General features: G+C 37.0%; 1 protein-coding gene across 5 annotated transcripts; it reads right to left on the bottom strand.

The window, feature by feature from the left end:
- Positions 1-140: 140 nt before the first annotated feature.
- On the bottom strand, positions 141-16,573 carry si:dkey-183i3.6 (LAT2 domain-containing protein). 5 transcript variants are annotated; one of them, XM_067608643.1, is made up of 12 exons: positions 16,180-16,542; positions 11,319-11,414; positions 10,679-10,721; positions 9,497-9,540; positions 9,345-9,378; positions 5,780-5,814; positions 5,591-5,629; positions 5,422-5,452; positions 2,402-2,448; positions 2,185-2,241; positions 1,873-1,929; positions 143-301 (listed from the first exon to the last, which is right to left on the bottom strand). In XM_067608643.1, the coding sequence occupies exons 1-12, from the start codon at positions 16,304-16,306 to the stop codon at positions 270-272; spliced, it is 642 nt and encodes a 213-aa protein (XP_067464744.1). In that variant the 5' UTR covers positions 16,307-16,542; the 3' UTR covers positions 143-269. The 5 variants fall into 5 exon arrangements, with proteins under 5 accessions (XP_067464747.1, XP_067464744.1, XP_067464745.1 ...); XM_067608644.1 differs by having other exon boundaries at positions 16,219-16,531; XM_067608647.1 differs by lacking the exon at positions 10,679-10,721 and having other exon boundaries at positions 16,219-16,304.
- Between the last annotated feature and the right edge of the window lie 15 nt (positions 16,574-16,588).

Genomic DNA, 16,588 nt, shown 5'->3' on the forward strand with positions numbered 1-16,588 from the left:
AGATACAACATTATATCTTTCATGTAGAGTATCCGTTGTATATTGTATATTGTAGTAGATTTTTTTTTACCACTAGATGGCAGCTTCAGTTTTCACAGACAAGCGAGATCCACGAGTATTTATACACACAGCTGTCCACATAATTTGCACATCACACATTGCACGAATAAAAAATATGTTTTATTTCCAGTTTTATACAATAAACAGAACAGAGTGCAGGCTGTTTAAATCTGTCCACTGATGTTCTCTGGTGGTCAGCATAGTCCGTGTCAGGTGCATTCATTCACATAATCTGGCTCATCTGTTCAAAGAGTGAATGGATGGTTAATATTTGTATTCACTTCCTGCGCAGCACCACTAAATCAGATCAGATAACACAATTGTAGGTTTTATAATTATATATATATAATATATAAAGGTTTTATAATAAGCTAAATGTTTTATTACATGAGCTACTGCAGCGCTGGTGAAAATTTAGTTTTTAAAGTTTTTATTGTACTATGAAAATCAATCATCATCAATTACAGCTCTACGTGCTGTAACAAGTTTAACAATTACAAGAGAAATGTAATGCTGGGAACAAATAACAAGAAAATGCATTTCTTAAAGAAAATGTAATGTGATTGCTGACAAGTTGGTGACAACTTAAAGGTGCAGTATGTAGAATTTAGTGGCATCAAGTAGAGCAAACTTGGCAGAAATGGAATATAATATTCATAAGTATGTTTTAATTGGTGTATAATCACCTGAAAATAAAAATCATTGTGTTTTCATTACCTTAGAATGAGCACTTTACATCTACATAGTGGGTCCTCTTCCATGGAGGCCGCCATGTTGCACCACCATGTTTCTACATTAACCCAGAACAGACAAACCAAACACTGGATCTAGAGAGGGCCTTTGGCTTTTTTTTTTGCAAGTTTCATAGCCACAGTAGGTTCTCCTACATGCTTGGAAGAGGAGGGGTATTCAGGTGGCTGCAATCTGCAACCTCACCACTAGATGCCACTAAATCCTACACACTGGTCCTTTAAAAGTTGCTGGCCACTAAAATGATAATGCAATTGCTTTTAATGAAAAACCTCTACATGCACACAGAGGAGGAGTTAATCAGTTAAATTAAAACACCTGTGTTGTTGTCCCACTCCAGAAGGACATATATAAGCATTATGCCTTCCAAAACTGTTTAAAATGGAAGCTCCATGGTTAAGGTTTGGATAGGTTTAGACGCAAAAATGACTTGGTTAGGGTTAGTTCAAGATCATGGTCATGGAGTTACAGTAGAAAACAGGAAGCAAACAACATCTCTTTTGTCAAAGTCTGATGTTTTGTGAGCTTCTTTCAGATGTCAGCTGTACGAGTTTTTAATCACATGCAAATTCATACATTCATAAACATGAACCATAATTATTCCTTATCATTCCTACAATATTGCCCTTTTTGCCAAGTTTTTGGCTTTTGTTTCCCAGTAGCATAATTAGTGTATCTTGCATTTATTTACATTCATAAGTACATCAACTTATAGAGTTTTTTGTAACTATACAGTAGATCTTGAATAAACTATACCACAACCACTTAATGAGTATTTGTAACCCATTTTCCCACAATTTCCCCTTTTGTCACCTCATTAAGATGATCACTGTGCTCCACAATGAATTAATATGCATCTTTTGCCCTTTTCTTTGACTTGGGTTGAGTCAGTTTGTTCACTTCCACTCAAATAGGCTACAAACTTTACTCTGCTTGAGTAGAATATTTTGGTATTCTCTGATTATAAATGAACATTGTGTTAAAACCTAAATAATAACTTGCAGTATACATTTTAGGCATCAAACATATATTTAACAAACAAATGCTATTTTTGGCTCTTACCATCTTCTTCTTCACCAGCTAGTTCCAGGAAATCAGCGTTCTCGTAGTCATCGTCATCTGTTTAGTGTAACAACAGTTTGAATGAGTCAAGCTTTAGCGTCTGGTGCCCTGTGATAATAATCAATCCTTGTTACTGGAAACATCTCATCTCTTACTGAATCAGAATGGATACTTTGATTGAACATGCCAGTCAATTAATCAATCTTTAGTTTCCCCTAGCAGGAAATTTGGTTTGCAGCAGGTGACAGTCAGTCGTACAAAACAAAAACAATAACAATGGTCAATCAACAAGACAACAGACACAATTTATACCTCCTCCATCTGGGAATGCGTCAATGTTCCCATAGACACTTGGAGCCAGATTAGCATCTAGATGAACAAAAGTGTATGTGATGAATGTTAAAACTTGAAACACAGCATTCAAATCTGAATTGGAAAGATTGGTGATAAACATGTTTTGAATTCTTTTAAAGTCTTTTCATTCATCTTATACACACATTTAAGGTTAAAAAACAGAGGGAATGCTCACTTTTTCTCATCTCTTCATTTTCATACAATGAGTCTGCGAGTGGAGCTCTGCAAAACAATACACAAATGCAGTCTTCAAAATGAGCATATTGTTCTGTTGTATTTGTATACTTTAAAGAAAGAGACTAAAAATCACTGGTTTAAAATTTTACCCAGCTTGGGTCAATATAGCACCAATACAATAGTGGGTTAATGTAACCAGAAAGCCTCTCAAGTGGTTGTTTTTTACCCAGTTTTAGTGGGTTTTTCTATTTCTTTATTTTACTGTTGGGTTATTTACCCAAACTAAAGCTTTTTAAGATCTGCTCTACTTCAAACTTACATGTCACAGTTTGTTCTTGATTTTTAATACACATCTGTTTTGTACAGGAAACAATGCATTTGTGGCGGCTTGTTGTTGTGTGTAACACTGGGTCAAACTAATAGATTCCTACTGGATAAAGTTAATCCAGTGCTGATTTATATTGACCCAAACTGGGTAAAAATTTTAACCCAGTGATTTTTAGTGTGAAATCTCAGTGGTGAGTAAAGAGAATCAAGCCTTCTTTGCTTATTTCTTGTCCTCTCCAGTGAATGCAAAACTCAAAACTTTCTCCATGGTGACCCGTTGTTTTGATAAATTCAACAAAATGTTTGTTGTTCAATAAAATGTTTTCACATCACTAATTTCCATCAGTACAGGAAGAATCATGCGAGGAGTTTCACTTTGCCTTTTTCCCCTGAACAATATTAAGCTACCATGAATTAAACTCAACACTTCCCCAAGAGTTTTCACTTGCTAACGTTCTTGCAGCCCCTCCTTTACAGTATTAGATTTGTTTCATATATACACTTTAAAAGGGCTCTTACAGTACATGGTCAAAATATTAAAAAATAGGTAGAGTGGTTTCAGCAAAAGTGGGACATTTAAGCATGTCTTGCCTTGTTTTACTATTTGACTGGATAGAATCAACCAACCATGGTGAATGAACTGTTTGGTGTGTGTTCAGGAAAAGTAAATGACTCTGACTTTAAAAAACAATAAATATTTAAATATACATCTCCCATCTACAGCAGAGATGGTATTTTATTAAAGCCATTATGACTCAGACCTCAGTTCAAAATAAGAATGCATAATATTGTCCTTATTTTTCCTGGAAACCATATTTTCTGCACTGTCCCACTTTTGCTGAAAGTGTTCACCAAAACTGAGATTGTACTTTCATGTCAAGTGGGACACTTTTCTATGCATCTTTGCTACAACGGTGGTCATTAACATGTTTATTTGATGAGTATGGATGTGTATATGATGTGTCAGGTGTGGGCATGTGTGTGCGCGCATATGTAAAGAGTGTGTGTGAGGGGACAACAAGGTGATTGGTGCAGCGGTTTCCAGCTCTGGCAGGTGATTGGCTGCTTTGAGAGGACACCAGCTATATAAAGACCCAAGATGGCTCCTCTCCCATTTCCCTCCTGTTGTCCAACCCGGCTTAACTTTTGTTCCCTTCTTTTGGAGGTAATAGGGCGGTGAGCTGCCAGGGTGGTTAACCTTGCTTTCTCAGTTTTATGTTAGTGAGGGAGGTAAGTTGTAAATTTGATTTTGTGAGGTTATATTGTTTACCTTCCCAGTTAGATTTGTTTTTGTTTGCTATGTTGGCCTCTGTCTACTCTGAAGCTAAATCCAGCTCCCTGTTTGTTATTTAACATTGTAAATAAACCCACCTTCATTATATTCAGTTAAATTGTCTTTGTGGCTGCTTGGGACTTAGGAAAGACGGGGCATAACAATGTTTCATTCAGTATTCCTGCAATATCATATACAGTATTTTAGAGAATGTTTACACTTGGTCTTAAAATGCATTTCGGTGATTCGGACACAAGTGGACAGCTGGGACACATCGCCGTTCACACCTGTGTCTATCATGTGTCTCTAAGGTGTCCAGCTGACCACTTGTGTTCAGATTTTGTTACTGCCCACGTCACCTCCTCTAGAGGGTCAAAGGGCCCCGCACACAGTTATTACATCAGTCTGTTAGGAGCTAGCTAAGAAAACAAAAACGTTTCAAGAATATACATGTACAGGCTATTCTAACCGTTGAGACTGGCAGGACAAAGTCATTTGGCGTTGGTGTGCTGTCACAAAACAACCACCATGTCCTGCACTGATGACACATTTTCCTGTTATGTCCTTGTCGGGGACGCATCAGTATGCATTAGCGTTTCCACTACAAAAGATATGTGGACAAATTCATCCCAGACCACCTCGGCAAGAGGTTTGAGTGCGCATTGGTGGTCGTTTACACATATTTAGTGCTGTCCACTTGTGATCCGATCACCCGAGACGCATTTTAAAACCAAGTGTAAACAGGGTCTTAGTTTAATAATTGTTGTAAATTTGGTGAAGCAGCTACATTTAATTATTTTAAAAAGCTACACCTTTATAAGACAGTATTTCGTCTATTTATTTAGCCTACTACAACATAGTTTTGAGCTCTAGTTAAATCCATATTAGCATATAATTCTAATGATAGATCACCATTCGGTCAGGAAAAGGAGAGAAAGAAATGCAAATTAGAAAGAAGAAAAAATGATGCAGGGAAGCTTGATTAACACAAAACAAATCCGGGGGTGAAAGAAGGCGCAGTAATGTAGACAAGAGTCCCACTTTAGCACACAAGCTGTCCCACTTAACCTGAAAAAAACTAAATGGGTGAGATGAGAAACTTTTGACTTCCCTTAAAAACTTACATCACTATGTTAACAAGGTTTGCACCATTTCACAAAAACATAATTGGTGTAAGTGAGTATCTGTTATAATAGCACGCTGGTGCCAAAATGTGTTCCACTTTTGCTGAACCCTCCTACATGGGCTAAAATGCATCCTCTGTTCAAACATTAAGTGGAGTCTCTCTGCTTCTGAATGCAAAATTGAGCTATTTGCATAAAATAAAAAAGAACACAAGTGATCATTTCAGTAAATGCACATTGCTTTTCACTCTAAGCTTCAATGTGAACATATATGAGAAGAGCTTTAACACTTACACATATGTATGTTCTGGACTTCCTGTTTGAGCTGCAGCAACACAAAATGTAACAGGATACTTTCAGTAATAATGTAAGTACATGATGATAAATACATTTCATTTTAAAAAATAGTTGAAAACAGATGTTTAACCAGTATGTTTACTGTGTATTATGTGTGCAAATTTACCCTCTGTGATGTTTTGATAGTCTGATTCATCCATTGCATCTGTAAAACATGATGGTTCAATATTAAATTCTTTTGATGGGTCATCACCTCATGAGCCATTACTAAAGTGTGATTATAATCTTTGACATTAGAATATGAGTCAATGTTTTGATTTAAAACTGAAAACCTTTTAAAAGGTGAAGAGCTTACCTGAAGGAAATTCCTCATAATCCTCTGTAGTTTCACTAGAAACATATAAATGAGATTTCTGTAGTCAAATGTTTGTTTTTTTTTGTTTTACACAGCAAACATCTTTTGGTAGTTAAGGTTAATTAAGCATTCAGACTGAAAACAGGACTGTGTTGAAATAATTGTACAACATTTTGGGAAATATGTTTGTTTGCTTTCTGACAGTGAGATTAAAGAGTAAAGGACGAGTTCCCCACTTTTCAAGTCGATGTTAAAACAACAGTCAGGAGCACAAATGAACATTGATACTTCTTGCTGTAATCATTCCTCCTGTTCATACTGACCATTAGAAGATGCCTTCATAATGCACTTACAATGTAAGTGATGGGGGCCAAAATCCACAAGCCTCCTTCTGTGCAAAAATGTATTTAAAAGTTTATCTGAAGCTAATATGAAGCTTCAGCGTCCAAATGAGTCAAATCAAGTCTTTTTAGTGCCAAAGTCCCTCTTTTTGTTACTATACTTCCACTGCAGCTCAACAGAGAAACACAAAGAGGGAATTTGATGCTAAAAAGACTGTAAATGTGTCAGATATCCACTTGATATGACTAACTCAGACTGCTGAAGCCTCATATAAGCTTCAGATTAACTTTTAAATGCATTTCTACACAAAATGACTGTGTGGACACACTGTGGATTTTGGCCCCCATCACTTACAGTAAAGCACATTTGAAGGTGATCTTTTAACAGCCAGGATGAACAGGAGGAATGATTACAGCAAGGAAAACCTCTTTCTGTGTTCATATAGGCACCTGACTGTTGTTTTAAGACAGATTTGAACCTATCCTTTTAATATAAGCTAGCCTAGCTATGACAAAAGTTTAAAGAAAAATTGCCTACCAGCACCTCTAAATACATGATTATACACAATTGGTGTAACTTTTGTGGTGTTTGACTGAGCCTAAAACTGAGACTTGAACCCAGCCTGAATGCATATTAAGACTTAGCCCAACTGAGCCTGACTTGTACTTCCAAATTTGAGACCTGAACCCAACCAGAGACCAATAATAAGCTATATTTCTGCTTCATTTTATCCATTAATGACCTTTAGCATGAACAGGCTAACGCAGCACATTGGCTTCACTCTGTCCCTCGCTCTTCTCACTGCTTATTGCGTGTCTACTCGCAACACATAACACACATGAACACAGATTGGCACAGTCTGAGAGAAAAAGAGCAAAATGTCTAAATTACTTTAAATCTGAAAATAATGTGACCCCAACTCATGCCCAAAGCTTCACACAACGAAACGGCCTGAAATGCAGTACTTTGGCGGAGTTTGGTAGCAGAACTCTACGGTCAGATGGTCCCAGTGCTGTATTACCGTCATCTAATTGAAATGAATGAGGACACCGCATTAGTTGATGTTATGCCATCATCAGCCTGAACACAACCTAATATAAAGTTTGCAGTTCCACTCAATATAAAGCTGAATTTTGGTTTTCTGGACAGTTATCGTTAGCTCCAATCAACCCAGAACAAAACGTTGGCATTGTACGTTTCTGCAAACCACAGATACATTGAATGTCTACGTTTCAATGTTGGCCATTATACACTGAATAATGATGTGGTTAAGGTCTGGTTAGGTTTAGGCACGTCTCACTAAAAACACCTGGCCTTGTCAGTTGAAGCAGGAAGCGGGCATTGGCTTCGAGGTGATCTCGAACCGTGCTCTGTACTGGTTTCTGCCAACAAACAAACAGCAACAAACTTCCTAACCATCCACCAACCCCTCTTCCTCCTAATAAGAAAGTTAGCTCATATAGATCTCATGTGAACTACGTTACTTCTGAAATGCTACGAATTACATGTGTTGAAAGGTAGATATTCAACGTATCTATGGTTTGCAGAAACGTACAATGACAACGTTTTATTTTGGCAACCAGGCTGCTTCAGTCTAGGTATACTGTATACTTACAGCAGCCTTAAAGGATGACTCCAACATTTAGGGAAATACGTTAATTTGTCATCTTACCAAATCAGTGTTTAGCTCATAGCTTAGCTCAAGAACTACTAGCCTAGCTCTATCAAAGTGCTTTTCAACAAAGATATCTTCAAAGCTGGATGTCTGTACTGGACGCATAGAGATTAAACTGATTGACTAATTGTCATGGACTTGTGGTTTAGGACTCTTTGTGCTTCTTGGGTTTTACTGTGTTACGCTTATGTTGCCTAGTCCTTCGGGTCATTTGATTTAGCTTGTTTATGTTATTTGACTTGTAGTGTTGTGTACTTGAGTTTTGTATTCTGGGACTTTCTGACATGGTGTTTCTTTGGTTGCCTTTTATTGGCTGGTATGTTCTCTGTGTCTTCCTAATGTTTTGTTTTGTTTCTTCTGCCCCCCCCCCCCCCAGTCTGTCCCCTCTTCTCATTTCTCAGTTTGTACATCCTCGATTCCTTTCCTCACCTCCTCTCCTCACGTCTTAGTCCCTCCCACCTGAGATGTGAGTGGAGGAGGCAAAGAAGAGACACGAGGAGAGATGAGTCGAGGCAACAGGCATTTAACAAACTGAGAGATCCTTGCTTCGGAGCCGTCATTTTAACGTAACGTCAATTAAATATGACGTGTGGCAGAGCTGCATCATCTGTCCATTGTTTTGTTACAGCCTACTGCTGTATTTTATGATCTCTGTCAGATGAGCATGACAACTTGTATATTTACTTTTCATTCAAATCACGTGTCATAATGTGACAAAGATGTATGGATGTCATACATTGATATTTTTTTATATGTATATATATATATATGTATATCTTTTATACGTCACGGGTGCCGAAAAACTTCTGCAAAGGATACACCTGTGCATCCTCGCTCATAGCTTATCCGGCAAGCCTCCTCTCTCCTCCAGATGCAATTTAGGAATTGGGACATCCTTAAATGTTGCGTGCTGAGATCAATTTCCAGGTCACAGGCAGGAGGACGGAGGAGACGAGGAGGCACAAAATAGAGAAATGAGAAGAGCCCACAGTATGTGGTGTGGGTGTGCAAGTCTCTGTTCTGCTTTTACCTAAACATTTTCCCTTCACACCTGCCCTGCCCTGCTCCTAGTGTCTTTCACAGCCTATCAGCTCCCAGCCTGCCCTTGTGTCTTACCACCTGTTCACTGTTGTCTGATTAGTTCAGTTTGTATTTAAGTCCAGTTTTCAGTTTAGTCTTTGTCAAGTTGTCTATTCTGTTCCCTCCTGTCATGTTTGCTCAGTTCTGTGCCGCCTGCTCAGTCGTTTCTTGTTTTCAGTTCTGCTCAGCCCAGCCTGCTCTTGTTTTTTGCCTGCATGTCTCAGCAATAAAAGGTTTCTTCAGCCCTACTTTCTGGTCTCTGCATTTGGGTCCAAATCATGACAGTAATCTTCTCGTATGACTGGAAATGACGGCAAAAAAAAGCCCAAAACAAGCATGACTGTTCCTTCAAACACATACAGTACACTGCATTTACAGTATGACTGTGATAAATATGCAGAGGAAATGTCAGTATTGATGTTGCAGTGATGAGATTAGCTGATGTGTATCATAATATACTGTACATACTCTGTGATTGAAGTTATCTGATTGGTTCTCGTGACTGAAAAAGAAAACAGCATAAATATGTTTTTTAGATATAAAGATACTAATTAAAGGTGACAAAAAAAATCTCACTTCAACAAATACAGTCGCTGATGCTTTGGTGAATAATGATTTACCTGGTTTTGATTGCGTCACAGCAAATCTACTTCCCCCACGTTGACTGTCAAGATAACACTTTGATGTTAGTTTTAATGTTTTAATTAATTTTAATATATTTCATTATTAGAATGAGAATCAGACTATAGTACACCTGTAAAGGGAATTTGTGTTGGTGTCAAAACAGCAAAATGAAGAAGTAAGTTGGCAATAAAAAAGAACAAAAAAAAGATCAGATGCATGAAGAATATTAAATATTAATTCTAACAAAACAGACGCTGTTGACTATGATTGGAGGCTGTATGTTACTGACAGGAGTCGTGCTTTAAGTCTTTAGAGGAGGACTAGGCAAGATTAATCTCTTGATTCAGGCGTTTTAGCCAACTATAGACCCATATCTAACCTTCCATTTCTCTCTAAGATCCTTGAGAAAGCAGTCGCCAATCAGTCATATGACTTTTTACATAACAATAGTTTATTTGAAGATTTTCAGTCAGAATTTAAAGCGCGTCATAGCACAGAGACAGCACTGGTGAAAGTCACAAATGCCGGGTTCTGCTTGAGGTTTTCCTTACCGCTGTCGCTAAGTGCTTGCTCATGGGGGAATTATTGGGTCTCTGTAAATTAAATAAATTGAAGAGTACGGTCTTGACCTGCTCTATTGCGATTTTACAATCCTAAAAAAGTTGGACTTATGTTCTCAGTACACAGATTTCAACCTGGATCTCAGTGTGTCAACAACTTGGATTGAGGTGAACTGAAGATGCACCTTTGGAATGAAAACTAGGTTTAAATAATTCATTTTTTATACAACACGGGTTAAATTTTTGTAGATTTGATAGGGCTCTTTGAGACTTTTCAAATGTATTGGATTGATTTGTTCAAATCTACCAGATCTACCATATTCACCCTAGTTGTATGCACACATTAGCAATAATTCAGTAACTTTACGCAGACTCAATTTCTTTTTTTAATTCCAAATAAAGTGGTTTAGATAATCTGGATAAACTGTTGTCTGATGCTCTGACTGCTTGTATTTCTTGCCCCTCAGACTTCATTGTAGCATTGTCACTGTCTTCCAAGATAACATTGTACACAGCAATTCACTTTGTGAGCATAATGTTACTGTAACCCATAGCAATGATGGTCAAAACTACCTTCAAACATGGCTTGAGAGTGTGGAACAAATACTTTATACTCACAATGTCTGTGGGTTGTATATTTGAATCTCCTCATGTATGATCTCTACAAGAAATACAGAGCAGTTACTTACAACAGTAAGTAAACGCATCACAACTCAAATCCACAACAGTATGTGAATGCATCACACGTTAAATGCACTTCAGTTTGTTTAACGGTAAGTGAACGCATCATTGTGTGGCTTACCACGTGAAACAGTGATTCATCGTAACTCATCATCAACGGTTTTAATGACATTACTGTCTTGTTCATGTTAGTTTTGCCTCATTTGTTGTAAAAACTGTCAATTTTAAGCATTATATTTATTTCTCCCCTTCTTGCCACAATCCAAGAGCGAAGTCATGACTCTACATAAATATTAAACTACAGTTTTGGTTGCACATCCTCCACCAACTCCCTGCATGTTAATGACAAAGAGCACTTCTCTCTTTTTTTATACAACGAGCATCTAAAACATTGTGCCAACTCCATGAAAGTGGAGCCTAAACTGAAAGAGCAAAGTTTGAAATGCCAAGAATGTGGGTGCAAATGATGGCTAAACAGCACACATGACTCCGATTCTGTTGTCCTTATCTACTACCGCAACCACATCATACAGAGATCACACACAGTCACACCTGCCCAGCCTCTTAGAATACTTACTGGATTTCTTTTTGCATCGCAGGCACAGAAGAGTTAGTGACATCAGTGACGCAACAGTCAAGGCTGCAGCCAGCAGATTGGAGTTTTCTATCATACCTAGAAGACACAAAGAAGACAGAAATAACCCACTATGGCTTGACGTCAAAATGAACTGACACAAATGTTATATAGACCACATGACTGACCGCCAGCTCAACCGTTACCTCTATTTAAATTAACTAACTCTCTTATTAACTAATAAGAGAGGTTGTTAAGATTATATAAACACAGAGATTACTGGTCAACAATTGACAGTTATTCACACTGTCATGGTTGAAGTAGCTGCCGTTTTCCTGTTCACAAGACAGAGCGAACCACAGGATGTGGTTGGCCAAAAGTAAACTGAAACACAGTAGGAGTCGCATTTTGTATATGGGGTTTACACTTACTGCCACTCGAGAAGCATCACACTCCCAGAAGCAAGAATACAGTAAAAAAAAAAAAAAAAAACAAGAACTCAGGAAATGAATTTCCTGACAATACACAAATATAGGCTATTGGATGTCTATCAACTTCTATCCACATCTGTTGGGGCTGGTCGACAGAGTTACGATAGGCCAGTTATAGTTGTTCTAAAGTCTAAAGCAAGTTAAATAAAGTTTGACAAAGCCTAAACTCTACCTCCAGACTATTTCACACCGAAGAGCTGTGTTTCTGAAATTCACAGCCACATCTCTGTTGATCAAAAAAAAAACCTCACCCACAAGCCGACACACGTCTTCTACACTGTTCATGAGCTGAAAAGGCTTCATTAGCTCTATAAGAAGAGAGACAACTCTGCAACAGTCAAACTGGGATATACAATATACTGGTTCAATGTTTAGGGTTGCATCTGTGGGTAGATGTCATTTTCCTATTAAGTGATAACTAACAGAGTTACAGCTTATTTAAATACTCATAAGAACTAAACTGACGCAATAATAACACACACGAATATGTTCTCTGTCGCACTTTGAGACAAGAGACATACTTTATTGTTATCTTGTTTTATTCATGGTTGACTAAAAGTACTGTTGTTGTTCTTGTTGTTGTTGCCTTAGAAACCAACGCGCCATTTCTGTTCAACTGCCAACTGTTTGTGTGCATGAAAAATAAATCTGTGATGGGCAGATAGACTGAAGTTGACACATTCACATTCACACATTCAAATTTAATTTCTGATTCATTAGACGTAATTTTAGCGCCGCACTGTTCAAATAGCATGTTGTAACCAGTGTTAATGTTTCTCCTCTTGTTGGGTTTTTACTGACCTACATACTGATTGGTATTTACAAGAGTCCTGCGTTCATTTTGTTACCGTCCATAGATTTGTGAAGAATTATGTATTTTTTATCAAAGTAAAAACTTCAGCTTTCATTGGGGGGCCAAATATATCTGGAGGGAGTGATTTGGCCCATAGGCCGCTAGTTGCCTACCACTGCTTTAGATGTTTTGATTCTTATTCATAATGCAGCACCATCAGGGAGGCGTCCGATCGGTCCCAGATTTATTCTGCAGCATTACAACGACACCAAACATCCAGCCAGAATCATAAAGAACTATCTTCAGCTACGAGAAGAACAAGGAATCCTGCAACAGGTGGTTTGGCCCCCACAGAGCCCTGATCTTAACATCATGGAGTCAGTCTGGGATCACATGAAGAGACAGGAGCAGCTGAGACGCCAAAATCCAACAATCGACCCGCCAAGTACCTGAAAAACTGTGTGCAGGTGTACCGAGGCGAACTGCTGCTGTTTTAAAGGCAAAGCTGCTCAAACCAAATATTGATTTCATTTAGGTTTCTTCTGTTTACTGAACTCTGTATGAAGTGAATTGATAAATAAAAACTATTCATGACATTATTTTTAAAAGCATCCTCACTTTACTTTTAGTACCTCAACAGTTTGCACAGCACAGTAAATCCTTGGGTAGATGTTTGTTTGAAGTTTGAGAAAAAATCTAAATTAAAATAAATTACCACAACTTGATCTAAATGAACTCCGAATATAAAAACACAATAACTGATTGAATAAGTATTCTCACTTCAAGTAAATATTTAATAGAGGTCCATTTGGCTGAAATCGTAGTACGGTGGAAAGATCAGCATACACGTTTCAACACGACGGTTTTTCCCCGTTCGTCTTTGTAAAACTTCATCTTGTCAAGTTTTATGAATACGAACCATGGCAGGTGTCATGCGGAGAATAAAAACTCATTTTTGCACACAAATTAGTAAATTGCACTCTTGGATTAATAAATTCTGAGTACAAATGGCTAATTTGTGCTCTTGAATTACTTCATTCGTACTCTCAATTTCATAATTTGCAGGTGAATTGACAGAATGTAGCATTAAACTATATTATTAACATTTTGACATTATGTTTAAGGAATGTAAAAGATAACACAAAGTAAAAAAGGCAAACTCTGAAGTACGTCTCCATCTGCATCCAAAATCATCATGTGCACATGTACAACTGTGTATTCTTATGAAGTGAAAGTGAACAGTGAAAATGTATTTTAACAAGTGTTCAAATGTCAACAATAGTGTTAAATGCTGTGTTATGTTAATTAATGCACAGTAATTATCAGTTCCACAGCATGATTTATTAATTTGTGTGCACAAATATGTTTTTTTTTTTGGATTGAGGTCTGGTCTTTGATTGGCCACCGCAGGACATTAACATTATTGTTCTGAAGTTCTCTATGTGGTTTTGGCTTTATGTCTGAGGTCATAGTCTCACTGGAAAGTAAATCTTTCCACGGTAGCAGTTCTCTGTGAGACAGCAGCCAGTTTCTCTGTTTTTACTGTAGTCATGTTACTCTCTAGCTTCACGAACCTGCCATATTTCCCCTGCTGCAGAGAAACATGACTCTGTAGCAGGGTGGTATGTTTCTATTAGTATTTGGCTTTTATTTTAGTCCCATGACACCTTTTTATTTAAGTCTCTCACTTTGTGTTTTTCAACTCTGGGTTCTGCTTTCTTTGATTGTATACACAGTCTCTTCCATTTTAGAGAAGAGTATAGTTAATAGAGTATAGTTAAGATTCAGGAGAGATCATGGTTATGGCACATAAACTATAGTATATGGACGTAATTCCTTGGACACTGGACTGCTCTTGTCGCACAAACATGAATGGATCACTGAACAGGCTACGTCAAAAGGAGGGATGTCCTGATCATGTTTTCTTTTCTCCTGGTCCCAGTCCAGGTCTTTTAAGATTGAGAATCTGACTAAGCCGAATCTTTTCGGACATTTATTTGTCATATGTTCCTAATATAAGTATACTCCAAGGAGTATACTTAGACTGAAGTAAGCCTACAATAGCCCAATGTAAAAAAAAATATGTATATTTTAAAATGTAACCTCCATTACAGGATTCCTTTGATGGTTTTCTGTAATCTTTGTATGTATTTTGTATAATATTGGTGGTGCTGGTGCAGGGAGCTGTGAAAAGCAGTTAGACAGCCTCTCTTCATTTCCAGCTTGGACAAAATGCTGATTCAACCAACAGCAGCACTTTACAGTTATGGTTGACCTGCAAAATGTCCATAAATAACATTTAACTTAACTTAATTTACATCCTTTAATGTCTTTTTCTAATTCTTATATTGACTGTTTATCTAATTGTTAGTCTTTAACGCACACAAGAGTATCATTTTTCAGCATCTTTTTTCCTGTACTGTACTTACAGTGTAATTTTTTGCTTCCTCTTCCTAAAAGCTTCATCTTCTTAATCCAATGTGCCTGAGCTATTTTATACTTAGTGTATTGTCATTTTTAAAGTAATTATACCATAGCTATTGTGTACATTGCAATAATTTAATATATACTGAATAATTTCAAGAATTTACACTGTCATTTATTTCTAGGTCCCATCCAAATTTATTACCCCCCTATTCCCTACTTCTTCCCTTATCTACCATTAAGTATTTTATTGATACACCCTAATTTGTGGACTGTAATCTAAAGCAATAATGCTCAATTTGCTATAGAGCCCATATTCCATAATTAGTATAATATCCTGAATGATTGTTATTGTAAAACAAAGACCGATCATTTTTGGTTTCAATACAAACAGACAATTATCACAAAATTTAAAATATTTTCGTTCAGCATCCTTAGACTCAAAACTATTTACTGTAAGAGAACAAATTAGATATGTATGTGGTGTTTGTCGTTTCTATATTTTCGGGGTGTTTCTCTAAAGTGTTTCCGATGAAGCACGTTGCCATACCAATACAATATGATATACATGTACAGTATATTACCAGACACTATCATATATATATATATATATATATATATATATATATATATATATAAAGGTTTAGAGAATGGTCCTGGTTTTTAGTGTTAGTTCAGTTTCTAGTTATTTATGTTTTTTAATACTTTGTTTTCTGTACTTTGTATGTCCTTATGTTGTTTACTTTGTGATTCATGTGCTGCAACTATGCAATTTTTCATTGAGATTAATAAAGAACTCAATCTACATCTCTTCTATGGCCAAAATAATACATTTCATTTTATATTTTTGTCTGTAGACCCTGATTAAAAGGCTAAAAACATTCAAAATTCTACAAAACAGTAGTGTGATTATGATTTATTTTTATCACGATCTGATTTTGTTCATCCATCATCACTGTCCTTTTTAAATTTCACAAAATGATCACACATATGTTTTTTCTGTGAGTGTCTGGTAAAAATCCTCCCACTTGCATCCACCAGAAATGCTGCTGCTGAAAGCAAAACCACCAGATCTACTTCAGGTCGAACACAAACACACACGTTTAGAATAATATAAATCTGTTTTCAAAAGCACCGACTATAAGCTTTAACTCACAAAATGGAAGATTTCTTATCTGGCGTGTTGCTGTATTACCTTCGGTAGTCCGGTTGCCTTCATTCTTCTCATATTTCAGACAACAGCAAGTATGAGCTGTGCTTCCTCTTTCAACACCTCGCCACATCCGTCACGCTCAAGACAGAAAAGACCCTCTGAAGCACACATTTACAGCCTGCATGTGGTTTGAAGTGGACACAAAGGCATTGCTGTTCTGTTTGACAGTTCTTTTCAAGACACTAGTATCATTTCTCTTAAGATGTTCTCTATAACAAACCCCGATCATTTTTTTAAGTGACCTTTTGGCTTTTGTTACCAGGTCTTGAGCAACATGAGTTAGTTTTATATATACATATGTTTTTTTTTTGTTTTTTTTTTTTCAAATACCACATTAAATAAGTCTACATAC

The sequence above is a fragment of the Thunnus thynnus genome, chromosome 13, assembly GCF_963924715.1.
Source record: "Thunnus thynnus chromosome 13, fThuThy2.1, whole genome shotgun sequence".
In the NCBI taxonomy this organism is placed as follows: domain Eukaryota; kingdom Metazoa; phylum Chordata; class Actinopteri; order Scombriformes; family Scombridae; genus Thunnus; species Thunnus thynnus.